The 13981-nt window shown below is 34.5% G+C and overlaps 1 protein-coding gene across 4 annotated transcripts; it reads left to right on the forward strand.

Moving 5' to 3' along the window:
* The first annotated feature begins 1490 nt into the window (after nt 1-1490).
* Nucleotides 1491-8394, forward strand: LOC140985207 (uncharacterized). Of its 4 annotated transcripts, XM_073452988.1 has the most exons (12): nt 1491-1508; nt 1574-1711; nt 2621-2942; nt 3441-3618; nt 3692-3920; nt 4300-4439; nt 4685-4974; nt 5080-5292; nt 5386-5904; nt 6304-6969; nt 7337-7852; nt 8053-8394. In XM_073452988.1, exons 3-12 carry the CDS (start codon nt 2679-2681, stop codon nt 8272-8274), a joined length of 3237 nt encoding a protein of 1078 aa, XP_073309089.1. In that variant the 5' UTR covers nt 1491-1508; nt 1574-1711; nt 2621-2678; the 3' UTR covers nt 8275-8394. The 4 variants fall into 4 exon arrangements, with proteins under 4 accessions (XP_073309089.1, XP_073309095.1, XP_073309111.1 ...); XM_073452994.1 differs by lacking the exons at nt 1491-1508; nt 1574-1711 and adding an exon at nt 2397-2531; XM_073453010.1 differs by lacking the exons at nt 1491-1508; nt 1574-1711 and having other exon boundaries at nt 2397-2942; nt 7340-7852.
* Nucleotides 8395-13981: the final 5587 nt, after the last annotated feature.

Here is a 13981-nt window from a genome sequence, read left to right on the forward strand (position 1 = left end):
TAATCCTTTCCACATAGCCATGAGATCTTTTTCGATGAGATATTCACATTTCAAACATTCATCAAGATGTCGGCGCAAAAATATTATAGCTTTTGCTTTTTCTTGTGATGAAGATATACCATTTTCTTTAATAGTCTCGCTTAGACCCAATGACTCAAGATGTATTTCTACATCGAAAGTCCATGGCATATAATTTTTTCCCGTAATGTCGAGTGCAACAAATTCGAGCTTTGCCAAGTTTGACATGGTGGTACTAAAAAAATTATGATGCATTTTATTAGTTAATTAATATTGCAATACAAAGTAATGGATAAACAACAAATACAAGCATTCGTAAAAATAAAGAAAACACATGAGGAGGATATTCTCCGATAAATACAAGACTCGTGAGTATGATAACCAAAATAATTAAAAATAACCTTGAGAAAGTCATCTTCTTTTTTCTTCGAAAATTTGATGAAGAATAATTTTTAGAGAAGAAGAGAAAGTTGGAGTGATTGAATGTGTTTGTGAGATCATATTTATAGGGCAAAAACTAGTCGTTTTGTTACCGTTTATGACCGTTGGTATACAAGAAAATAAATGTATGTATTTGTATAATTTTATGGTAATAATATGGTGTATATAATATTAATCAGGTTTAAATAATTATGTATATCATATCACATTATTATAATGAGGTGTCATAAGGTATTTTGTTTAAAAATCTTGTAGGCTTTTATATTTGTCGTATCCCTTGCCGGGAGTGTGAGATGTCGTCTTAACATCCACCCAGGATTTATAACAAGTTTTTTGAAAAATTTATTTTATTATATAATAACATTATATTATATATTAAATATATACACAATAAATAAATAAACAATAAAATAAATATTATTACTTTTGTTATTTTTTTCTTCTGTTTTGGAGCTTGGAAAAATATGGAGGACTTTTAGAGCTTCGTGCTGATAACGTGTTGTGAAAAAGTAAAAATTTATGGTAAAAAGTAAAAATCTCAAACTATCAAAATTATCATACTACACACTTTATAATATTTTTCTCTCAATTCAATTGTCTCAAATCTTTACAAATGAAGACCTATTTATAGGATTTATTTACAAATAATCCAAAAACAAATTTCATCATTACATACATCATCGCACACTAATTTTCAACATTCAACACCTAATTTTACCTAATTTTCAACATTCAACATTATAATATTCAACACAAATATTTTTCACATTTTCAACATAATCTATTTATTTATTTTTATCAATAATATTCAACGTGTCGATAAACAAGACTGCCACAGCTCCACACGAGTGACACTCCGACCGAAGAGAGAAACTGGGGGCCGCTTAAGATTTGGTTCGGATCCGACCCGACCCGCCTCTCTCGCTTTACTAAATCCGGGGGGCATTTTGGTCTCCCGAGAATTCACGAGATTTGACCGAGCTGTCCTTGAACTTCACGCACCTGTTTTCCTTCCACTTCCCGTTTTGCATCTTTTTGGGTTTCTTGGGGTATATTCTCTCTTCCCAATTTTTGGTTTTTTTTTTTAGTATAAAATATTATGAACTGATCACAGATGGGCATTCTTACGTCGTCTGTGATTTGTGTATATGGATTCAATTATTCGGAGTTAACTGCATTTCGAAGCCATTTCTCTGTCTTATGCAAATGGATTGGTTCTGTTTTGGTGATTGATTTGTCCCGTAAATTCAAGGTGATTCCTTTGTATTATCATTCAATTATGGGTTTTCTTTTGCATGCTTGTTTTGTTGGGATGTGAAGATTTTTTTAGCAATTTTTTTTGTTTTTCTAATTCTCAAGCTATCGTTTATGATGGTGGTTTTGGGCTGGGGATCTCTGTGGCGTTTTCAATTAGTTGAAATCGAGTGGAGTTTTTGGGTTTTATTTTTGGGATTTTGATCAAAGCATGGAGTTTTGATGTTTATATCGTTTTGAACGCAGAGATTTGTCAAATGGGTTTCAAGATTTCGTCGTTTTACTAGGAATAATTAGGGTCATTTTGATCGGATATGATTTCTAATCGAAAAAAACATGGAGAATGGTAGCCAAGATTTATTTTTGAACTGTTTTATCCAAGGGTAGTCCTTCCTTTTGGTTGTCTTTTTGATGTGTTCACGTACATTGTTTAATTGTCGGACTTCGTGATTTGATCCTGGTTGATTTATTATTTTTTTTCCCTTTGGCCTCACTCGGCTTCTGTTTAAACAGTAAATGATAAAATCGAATTTTTTGTCTTTGTAATAACAAAAAACGAATTTCTTGTTTTATAGACATACAGACGGTAACAAAGTATTTTATTGATGTTTCAAATGCTTGTAATTGCTTCTGCTGTATATTTAAATAAACTTAATTTTCTGACTGTAGTCTTGCATTTGCATTCTTCTTTTGATATCTATTAAGCTATTGAGAGAGTATGAGGCGCTTTGCTGGTTCATGAAAAATATTTATTAGGGCTGGTATCCGAGGTTATAACCGGCAATCTTGTCATCTGGATGGGCATTGCGTGATGCATTGTATTGTTTGTCAATGTCCGATTTAAGTTAATTTCCCTACAAAAATTGGAAGACATCTTCTTGACAGTGGTTTATCATTTCATTTTAAGGGGCAACAAGTTTTGGCTGTTGATCAAATTACGAGTCCTGATTCACTATTATATTTCCATGGAGGATTTTGTTGCGTCTCCATGCCAGAAGCAGATCACACATGCTCCTCGAAGAAATTCATCTTATAAGGATCTTTGGCTTGTTACTCGAGAAGGGTCCGTCTCTGATTTGGATTTGGCTCTGTCCTTGCTGAAGAAAAATGGTGCAAACGTCAATGCAAGGAACTCATTTGGTCTCACACCTCTTCATATTGCAACTTGGAGGAATCACATACCTATAGTTAGAAGGTTGCTTGAAGCCGGTGCAGACCCTAATGCTAGGGTACAACCTTTACTCCAATATTTTATTATTTTCTATTCTACTCACTTTAAAGTCCGATGCATGCCAAGTTATTCTTAGATGCATCATATGGAGTTCTTGATCTCAATCAACATGAGCAGGTCCTTTTTTCCTTTTTTTTAATCTTCGAACTATTTTTTTTATTTATTTTTCATTCTGTAATTGCCTTGAGTGGAGGCACTGGATAATCAGGATAGATTTAATTATGAAGACACATCCATATAGATTGGAGCAAGGAGACTGAATTTGTAGTTCCATGTTGCTAAAAATAAAGAGATTTATAACTATCAATACGAGGAAAATTAGTCAAACGATTTAATGTTTTCTTCAAATAATTTACTTCGTGGCATAGTCATTAGCTTGTGAGCATTAGGGGATCATTATAATTCGATAAATGGATATTGCATTTCTTTTATCGATCATTTACTCGTGGAGTTGGATTCGCTACTATGATCTAAAATGAGAATGCTGCCTCCTCAGGATGGGGAATCGGGGTGGAGCAGCCTTCACAGAGCTTTGCATTTTGGCCATCTAGCAGTTGCATGCGTTCTCCTTCAATTTGGCGCCTCTTTTACATTAGAGGACTTAAAATCCCGAATTCCTGTTGATCTCCTATCTGGGCCTGTAATGCAGGCGGTAGGGAGTGAGAACAATTCATGTATGTCGACATAAGAAAATGATATTCTTGGATTGTTTTGATCATCACTTAGGATGACATTCTACTTTTTCAGTAGCAACCGAGCTCTTCAGCTGGGGCAGTGGTGTTAATTATCAACTGGGAACTGGAAACGCACACATCCAGAAATTACCATGCAAAGTTGATTCACTTCACGATTCATTCATCAAAGTGATTTCTGCTGCAAAATTTCACAGCGTGGCAGTTAGCTCCTGTGGGGAAGTCTACACCTGGGGATTTGGAAGAGGTGGCCGACTTGGCCATCCTGACTTTGACATACACAGGTGAGTGGAATCAGTGTGGTGTTGCCTCTCTTCTACTGAAAATTTGAATTTTCATGGAGAACTTGGTAAACCCTTGAGTGCTGCTGAGATATCTGAAAATATTTTGTATGATTACTCATATTTATCCTTTTGGATTTGGCTTCTGTTATGTCAACATTTGAACTTCTTGTCATTAAGAACTGTGGGCTTTAGTGTTTCTTTCATTTCTTATTTATTGATTATTTTGTCATTTCTTATATGAAAAAGGAAGAGAGTTTTTTTTTTGGGGTGGGGGATCTAACTGAATGTTTCTTAAAGTCCGAAAACACTCATCTTTTTCCATTGGGGTACTTCTGGCTTGTTTAAAGTCCTATGAGATGAACTGTATGTCATTTTGCAGTGGGCAAGCTGCAGTTATCACTCCTCGTCAAGTGACTTCAGGTTTAGGCGCACGTCGTGTCAAGGCTATTGCTGCAGCTAAGCATCATACTGTTGTTGCTACCGAGGGTGGCGAAGTATTTACTTGGGGTTCTAATAGAGGTAAATTAATCCATGGATGTGGTGATCTTGGTACCCGCTTATGATTTATCTCCAAAGATTCATGTTTATCTCTTTAGGAGAGGTTGGATTGAAAATAGACTAGTTGTAACCACATTATGATAGATTTTCAATTTATTTTAGCTAGAGAGCTTGGATTTGGCGAATAACATGACCGATTATCATTTACAAGCATCACCATTCATCTTGTTTTAACAGATTTGACTTATTCCTTTGGAAATTTTCAGAGGGACAACTTGGCTATACTTCTGTTGACACCCAGCCCATACCTCGAAGGGTCAGTTCTTTGAAGGCACGAATAGTTGCTGTTGCAGCTGCTAACAAACACACTGTCGTAGTTTCGGAGGCTGGTGAAATTTATACATGGGGTTGCAATAAAGAGGGGCAGCTTGGTTATGGCACCTCTAACTCAGCATCAAATTACGCCCCTAGGGTGGTTGAGTACTTGAAAGGAAAATCTTTTAGTTGCGTTGCTGCAGCCAAGTATCATTCCATTGCCTTAGGATCTGATGGAGAGGTATGGAAATGTGATTAACCACTTCGCTAAGCTTTCGGGAGATATGAATTTATTTTCCTAGAGGGAGAGGTTTCAATAATATGGCTTATCATTGATGGTTGGCAGGTGTTCACTTGGGGACATCGACTTGTCAGTCCAAGACGTGTAATCATTGCTAGAAGTATAAAAAAAGTTGGAAATACTATACTTAAATTCCATCGCAAGGAACGCCTCAATGTGGTTTCCATATCTGCTGGAATGACACACAGTGTAGCTCTAACAGATGATGGTGCTTTGTTTTATTGGAAATCATCTGATCCCGACCTTCATTGCCAGCAGGTTTTTGTTTATATATGTGTGCGGGTTTGTTTTATGCATTTTCTCCTATAAACGAGATGATTAATTTTTTTTCTATAATTTTTCATTACGTAGCTTGATTCACTATGTGGGAAAAGTATTGTCAGTGTTTCTGCTGGGAAATACTGGACTGCTGCTGTTACCATCACTGGTGATGTTTATATGTGGGATAGTAAGAAGGCAAAAGATGAACCACCTGCTCCAACTCGATTGCATGGGGTGAAAAAGACTAGTTCTGTTTCAGTTGGAGAGACACATTTATTGTTAGTTAGCTCACTCTATCATCCAGGCTATCCTCCTAGTACTGCTGACAGTACCAAGGAGATAAAGGTCGAGGATGAATCACATGAATTGAGTGAAAATTTCATGTTTGATGATTTAGAGTCCGAGAACGTTATCTCTAATGTGCAGAAGGATTCTGTGAGCACAGGCCTGACAGATCATAGAAACTTCTCTGAGAAAAGAGGGGTACCTACATTAAAAAGTCTTTGTGAGAAAATGGCAGCAGAACATTTGGTGGAGCCTCGGAATGCTATGCAACTTCTAGAAATTTCAGATTCACTTGAAGCAAATGATCTTCGGAAATATTGTCAGGCATGTTTCCAAACCTTATTTACTGTTCATGACCCTGCATGCGATTTTATTTTTTATTTTTTTCGTAAAACTGGTAGTCCTTTTTTCTTTCTTTCTTTTTTAGATGTTACTTTTCTAGGTGCTACAAGCTTTTTCTTGAAGTTGTCTATGGCTGCAGTCTCAGTTTTGTCTTCAAAATAATTTTGGTATCACAGTTACAGCTTATTACCAATATAATTGGGTGTAAAATAATGAATCCATGCAACGCCTCTAGATAATGTGTTGATTGTCTTCTCGATAAGATCATGTGACTTTTCACTAACTTGCCTATCTTCTTTATCTTCTGTAGAAATTTGTTCTGGTTGGTTAATGATTCTTAAATTCTTCTTATTTACTTGAGACGTGCAAAATTTACTGCAGGAAATTGCAATTCGCAACCTTGATTACATTCTTACCTTGTCAGCACAATCTTTTGTAAGCACTTCATTAGATGTTTTAGTAGATCTTGAGAAACTATTAGATATTAAGTCATCAGAGCCTTGGAGTTATCGTCGGCTTCCTACCCCGACGGCTACGTTTCCAGCCATTTTAGACTGTGAAGAAGAGGATTGTGAGAGCCAACTCTTTCGTACACGTGATGATGGTACAAAGAGGTCGCTGTCTTTCAAGAAAGATGGAGCTCAAAGATTAGAAGGCTTTCTGCATGCCTATGAAGATGCGAATGACGGGATATCCAGACAAATAAGAGCTTTAAGGAAAAAGCTGCAGCAGATTGAGCTGCTAGAAGAGAAGCAATCCAAGGGTCATCTTCTCGATGACCAGCAGATCAAAAAGCTTCAGAAGAGGTCAGCTTTGGAAAGTTCCCTTGCCGAGCTTGGTGAACCAATCAAAACAACGCAGTCAAAAGATTGTCCATCTATTGATGAAAAAGGGGGTAAGAGAGGGGGGGTATCGAGAAAGCAAAGAAGAAAGAACAAGCATAAGGCATCACAAAAGGAAGAAGAGGCTAGCAATGTCGTAAACAATCCCAAATCAGGCCTTGAGAAAGGTTTCTTGGATTTTGAGGCCCCGCAAGATGCCGATGAGGTGCGAACAAATATTTTTTAAGACTTCCATCATCATTTGGTGTCAATGGTTCTTACGGGCATTTATGCACGATCTCTTTTTCTTACTTCTGATATTTTTGAAATCACCACAATTTTTTTATGATCTTGGGTTAAGATTTAGATGTGGTGAAATGGAGTAAAAGGGCTTCGGGGCAACTCAATTTTAGAACTGACTTTCAGAAACGGCTTGTTTATCACAAGATTTCATTAATGTTGAGCTCATTGCCAATATAATTTACTTTGTTTTTCAGTATAGTGTTGCAACGGTCCCATGAGGTCACTCTTTCTTTATCATACTTAATTGTTCTTCAAATTTGTTTTAAATAATATATGTTTTGAACATATAGGAGAAAGATGTAGATTCTGAAATTGCCATGCTAAGCCAAGAGCCCACGGAAATTCCTTCCAGTAATAAGAAAGCTATTAGAGACCATGCCAAGGATAAGATTGTTACATCTGCATCATCCAAGAAGAAAAGCCGAAAAGGCGGGCTTTCTATGTTCTTGAATGGTGCCCTTGATGACGTACCAAAAAGCACCCCACCTCCCGTGGTTGCCAAAAGTGAAGGGCCAGCATGGGGTGGCGCTAAAATCTCAAAGGGGCTAGCCTCACTTCGTGAGATACAGGATGAGCAGATCAAAACTAACGAGACTAGGCGTACGAAACAGATAGAAGAGCTTTCTGATGGCATCGTTAAAGGGAAACTTCAATGTAGTTCATTTGTGCCTTCCTCTCCGATACCTATGGTCCCTCCTCAGAAAGCACAGGTACCTACAGCCGAAAAAGATACACCTCCTTGGGCTGCATCTGGTACTCCACCTTCTCTTTCCCGTCCCTCTCTCAGAAACATCCAGTTGCAGCAGGTATGCTTCCTCTATTTGTTGTACACGTCTGTATTTGTACTTACTTTGCATGGCTGAGTGATGTTTGTATGATTTTCTTGCGGGCCAACATGAATTCCAAACTTGTTGAAGATTTGCTGAAACAAACCTGTGTTGAAGTTCTTCCTCGTAACAATTTTTATGTGCTAACTATTAGAAGTTCCACGTTTTTATTTTTGCAGGGAAAACAACATAACATGTCTCATAGTCCAATGACTAGAACCACTGGATTCTCTGTGATAACAGGTCAGGGATCGCCGTCGGAGAATAATGGCGTGAACCGCTGGTTCAAGCCAGAAACTGAGACACCCTCTTCTATTCGTTCGATTCAGATTGAAGAAAAGGCTATGAATGACCTCAAGCGATTTTATAGTAGTGTTAAGATCGTAAAGAATCAGTCATAGCTGGCCATGGTAACTTTATTCCTTCTTTTCTTCCCTTGTTTAGGTATCATTCTTCTGTAAATTTACTTGTACAGATCGTTTCTGATTTCTTATTCTAAAAATAATCTTCTCCATGATCATAATTTATCGCTATGAATATGATATGCATTTCTTGCATGATCTATGGTTCCAAAAATTTAGAAATTTAAAATGTTAGAAATGATATTTTCTAGCAAGTTTTATCATGTAGCTGCTATACTGCTATTATATATATAATCTACTCAAACCTGTTTACTTTTGAATTTTTAAAATTGTGTTTTTTGACGGATTAATGTGTTATTTGCATAATTTCTAGAATTATTAATATGGTTAAAATAAAAAAAAAGGTTTATAAAATTAATTTAGTAATTTTTTTTATAAGTTTAACATCTATGTAGATTGTTTGATCTAATTAATTATCTTTTTATAGCATTTACAATTACTAATTATGATTCAAAATTAAAAACATTAACTCGTATTTTACAAGTTTAAAAGGTATAAATAATATAGGTGACAAAAACTCTTGGGTCGTTTTTCGAATAAACCATTTTAAAATTTGACATCAATAAAATCCGAATTAAATCGAACCAACTCGATCTTATAAATATAAAACTATATAGTATATTTTGTTTAAAAATAATATTTTACTATTATTGAGAAATTTAACTTCTTGTAAATAAATTTATTTCTATCTTGAATCTATTTGTTTTTATTCAGTATTGTTTTAAAGATACTTGTTGATATAATTGTGGATTTTCTTTTGGAAGTTAAAGTTAGTTACAATTATTTATTTTTTAAGTTTATAATACCATTTTTTACATTATATTGTTAAATGTTTTAATATATTTCACATACATTGCTAGCTATTTGTTTATTTATAGTAGCTAATGAATTTTAAAAAAATTGAATCATGTTTAAAGATAATCAAAATATTTCACTTGAAAAAAAAAACAAAAGTTTAAATTTGATCATTTAAATCAAATCTAAAATTTAGATTTGGTTTTCTTTGTAATTTTTTTACTTATTATTAATTATTTGGTTTTGTTTGCTAATTGGAGAATTCGATAAACGATTATGTTTGGATTTTGTTGAAAACCAAACTATTTATCACGAAAATTTGTGGACATGTCAGACACGGAATCGTGTCAACTGTGAAATCCGACTTTTAAACCAAACGATATGAGTCCCAAATCGATCTTTAATTCTAACTCCATCGGTAAAGTCTCAAGAACCAAAAACTAATTTAGAAAATAAAATAAATTGAAAGGAACATCCATAAACAACATCAAAACAACTATGATTTTATGAATCAATATTTTTATAATTAGAAATTAAAAATAAAAGCTGAAAGAATATGATAAAGTTAAGAAAAACTAAAATAATATAAAATATAAATGAGTAAACGAAAATGAACTAGAATTAACGAAATTTTCAGAACATTTTTTATGTTGTTTGTTGATGAATTGTTGCGAGAGTTCTCTTCTGATCATTCTGTTGGTTTTTGTTCACCTTTCTCGATCAGTTCCAACCACCTTCCATGATCATCAATCATTGATGGTAGATCAACTTCTTCGATCGATCGTGCTAACCAACTGTTCAATGAACTTCTATTACCAGTGAACTTTGTAGAATTTGGACTCACCACAAATTAATCCATATTTGTTCACCCTAACAAATATATACAAGAAATATTTTAAAATTGTTTATAATTTAAAAAGTAAAACGGTATATATACGTGGACAAAGTATAGGCTTTCACGATTTTCAAAATGAATAAAGGGATATTATTATGCCTACATAACTTATACTGATGAAATATAATTATTTTTGAGTAGATCTCTTGTGAGACGATCTCACGAATCTTTATCTGTGAGACAGATCAACCCTACCGATATTCATAATAAAAAGTAGAATAGGTTTCTTGTGAGACGGTCTCACGAATCTTTATCTGTGAGACGGGTCAACCTCACTGATATTCACAATAAAAAATAATACTCTTAGCATAAAAAGAAATATTTTTTCATTGATGACCCAAATAAGATATCCGTCTCACAAAATACGACCCGTGAGACCGTCTCACACAAGTTTTTGTCTAAAAAGTAATACTCTTAGCATAAAAAGTAATATTTTTTCATGGATAACCCAAATAAGAGATCTGTCTCACAATTATTGGTGATACAAGAACAATGACAACTTTTCTTAAGACAGTCTCACTCAAGTTTTTGTTATTATTTTTTCACACAAGTTTTTGTCATTGTTTTTTAAAAATAAATTATTGGTGATACAAGAACCATGACAACTTTTCTTGTTTGTTAGGTCGTGTTTCATCAGCTTTTCTGATATTCTCACTTGCTTATTGATTGTAAAATATAATTCAGCAGCACTGAATTTGTAATTACTTGCCATTATGTGATTGTAATTTGTAAGTTCTTTTCTGAGCTCGAAATAGTTTTGACAAGAAATCAGACATGAGTACATGAATGGGTCGCCTAGTGACCAAACGATCGGATTTAACTGCTTTTGAAATATTGAATCTGGTTCTTAAAAAATTTTCTAAATCAGTGTTTTCATAATCGGATCGATGATTGAACTATTTTATTTTTAAAATGGTTCAATTTGTCTGACCGATTAAACCGACGGTCGGACCGAAAATTTGTTATATTATATAAAATTATAAATAATATATTTTAAATTGTAAATATCTGAAATATGTATGTATAAATAATAAAAACGATAACAAATTTAAAATCTAAATAATATAAATATAATCAAATATAATTATATGCATATTTAAATCAAAATAAACTCTAATATTATTAAAATAATAATTTAAATAAAGTTCAAAATCCAAATAAATAAATATATATATATATAATCAAAGAAATATAATTTTAAATAAAAAAATAACTTTTTAAAATAAAAATAAATAATCTTTTTTTTTTAAATAAAACTTAAATGTGCGAACAGATGGAATCGGTTCTTGACAGTTTTGACCGGTCCAACCGTACGTCTCTTGACCGTTTCTGACCAGTTTGACTGTTCAAACGATTTTTAGCACTTTTTGACCGGATCTATGATCGATTCTCAGTTGGTCCGATCTGGTTTTGAAGAACTTACCTGATTTATATTTGTTTAGTGGAACCGATTGGTTAGTCATATACACAACTCACACTCTCAATATCTCCATTATCACGTTTCGTTAGAGATTGCTAACATTCCCTTGTACTATTATTTGATTATCAATTTTTTCCACATATGATAGAAAAAACAAACTGATAACTTGCTTCATCCTGAAACCCTGTTGAAATCAACTTCTTGTGGTTTGTTTTAAATGTATATATATGGTCACTCAATTATAGTCGAAAGCCCGGTATGTGCATCTTCCAATTTTTTCTACAATGTATTGTCTAGGATATATCATCTTGTTCCCTGATAAAAATCAACATATACTTGAGAAAGAATGCAGAAGATCATGTTCAGTTCCATTGCAAAAGTAGGAGACATAACTGGTCAAAATCATGTTGATAAAGATCGCATCACTTCTCTTTTGAACTGCCCAATTAAAGACATATAATGTGGATGTATTTATGCACGTTGTGTGTATGTGTTTAGAGCAAGTGAAAGAACAGTGGAATTCCAAAAAGGAGAACAAAGAGAGAAAGAGAGAGATTGGAAATGTTGTAGGAAACCATATGGAAATTGAGGAACCTCGGTATAAAGTTAAAGGTTAGAGGTATCAAAGCTAAATGCTTGATTCTTGTGATTGATTGCATGAATCCAATCACATGAGTCCACATTTTCATCAAATGCATTACAGCCATATATATCACAGAAATTTGACTAGAAAGACCATTGAGAACAAATTGATAATTTTTATAAAGTTAGACATGACGTACATTAGATAAGGTTTTCAGTTTATTTAAAGGGAATGAATTTGATCGTATTCGAACATGTTAAAGTTCGTCGTCATTACAGGGTGAATATACTTATAATATACTAGTTAAGTTTGTGATGTATTTTATTGATGCTCTGGATTTTCAGTGTCCCACTAGGACCTAGACCAAAGCCCTCGGGCGAGCATTAAGAGAAATGACTGAGGTAAGCATGGGTCGAGGTGAGGAGCTTGGGGTAGCCGATCCCCCGACGTGAAAAGATAGACTTGGTGATTTAATGCCTGAGTTCAGGGAGTTAGCAATTCTTGGCTGAGACTAGGGGGAGTGGGTTGGGCCCACAGTATGAGCCAACGTATTTCACAATCAATCATTAATATGTCAATCAACACGGGTGTGGTCTAAGTTTGATGTGACAGGGCTAGGCACAATATGGGTCATCTTGCTCCGAAATCATTAGCATGTCAATCGACGTATGTGGGATCTAAGACCGACATGATAGGGTTAGGGGACGAGCATGGGTAAATATCCTATCATATGGGATTTTCGGACTCTGCGACCAAGATCATTATTATATTTTATCTTATAAATACTCATGTTTATTCAATCATTTGATTCATTAAATTTATATCGCATTGTGTGCACTTGTATATTTTGTGGGTTTTCTCTTTTCATGAGTCTAGTAGTGACTTGAGCGTTGAAGCTGTTATGTCGAAAAACCTTCTAACGTCTCATTTACGAGTTTCTTGTTTGAGTGTGTGCAGAGTCATTGTCATAATCCATTCTCGAGAGCTCGGTCATCTTACCTTGGGCCACATGCACGAGGAGACGAAAGCTTGCAGCTCGGGAATCAGGCACTCACTCTACCCTGATTCTTTCCGAGCAGCATCATGAATCAAGATGGAAACCTGTCTAAATTGCAAATTTAGCCTTGCATGTATATACATTTGGTGTTATATATATGATTTGAAATAACTCGATCCAATATATGTGAAGGAAATTGAAACTAATTAAAATATAAAGTGGTCATTAAGACAATAAAAACATATAGATATTCTAAGACACGTGGTCATTATCTTAGCAACAATTTTTGCTTCAACATTCTGCATATTCGACTTCGAAAGAAGAACCAATCGAGCTCGAGTCGAACTACCAAAACTAACCAAGATCTTCAAACAAAAAAAAAATGATTTACAAAACTATCCAAACCAAATATATATTATCGGATTAATTAAACAAATCAATTCGATTAATTAAAATTTGGCACGATCACCCACAAACCTAGTATATAACAAGTTGAGTTAGTAGCATGTGAAAAAAGCAAAAACAAACAAAGAGTCCATATAAAGCGACAGAATAAGGCAAGACCAAAACTCCAAAACCCCATCAGCTTTTCATCATTCGAAGCATCAAATGTCCTGTCTAATCATGTGCTTCAACATCCCACCCATTCTCCTTTATATATAATTTTTGCTTCATTTTCTGTGTACTTTTATTATTTTCTTTTGTTCCAGCCTCAGCTCCCCCACTCTCGTGTCTCTTCACTATGCAATTTTTAATGTATATAATAATGCCATAGCTACTACTATATTATACTGGCTAGAAGTTGAAGACTAGCTGTGGGAGTTGAATTGTGTGCAGGGCTTTTCTTCACTTTTTCGACCCATTGATTGCTCAATCACAAGGGAGAGAAATAAGGAAAGGGTGTGTTTGGAATGGAGACTGCTCCAAGATCTTTGCTTCTTATACGTGTGTGATTACGGAGCGCTGAATGATCTCGGACCAGGCTTCATTCCTTAC

The sequence above is a fragment of the Primulina huaijiensis genome, chromosome 1 (assembly GCF_012295235.1).
Source record: "Primulina huaijiensis isolate GDHJ02 chromosome 1, ASM1229523v2, whole genome shotgun sequence".
In the NCBI taxonomy this organism is placed as follows: Eukaryota; Viridiplantae; Streptophyta; class Magnoliopsida; order Lamiales; family Gesneriaceae; genus Primulina; species Primulina huaijiensis.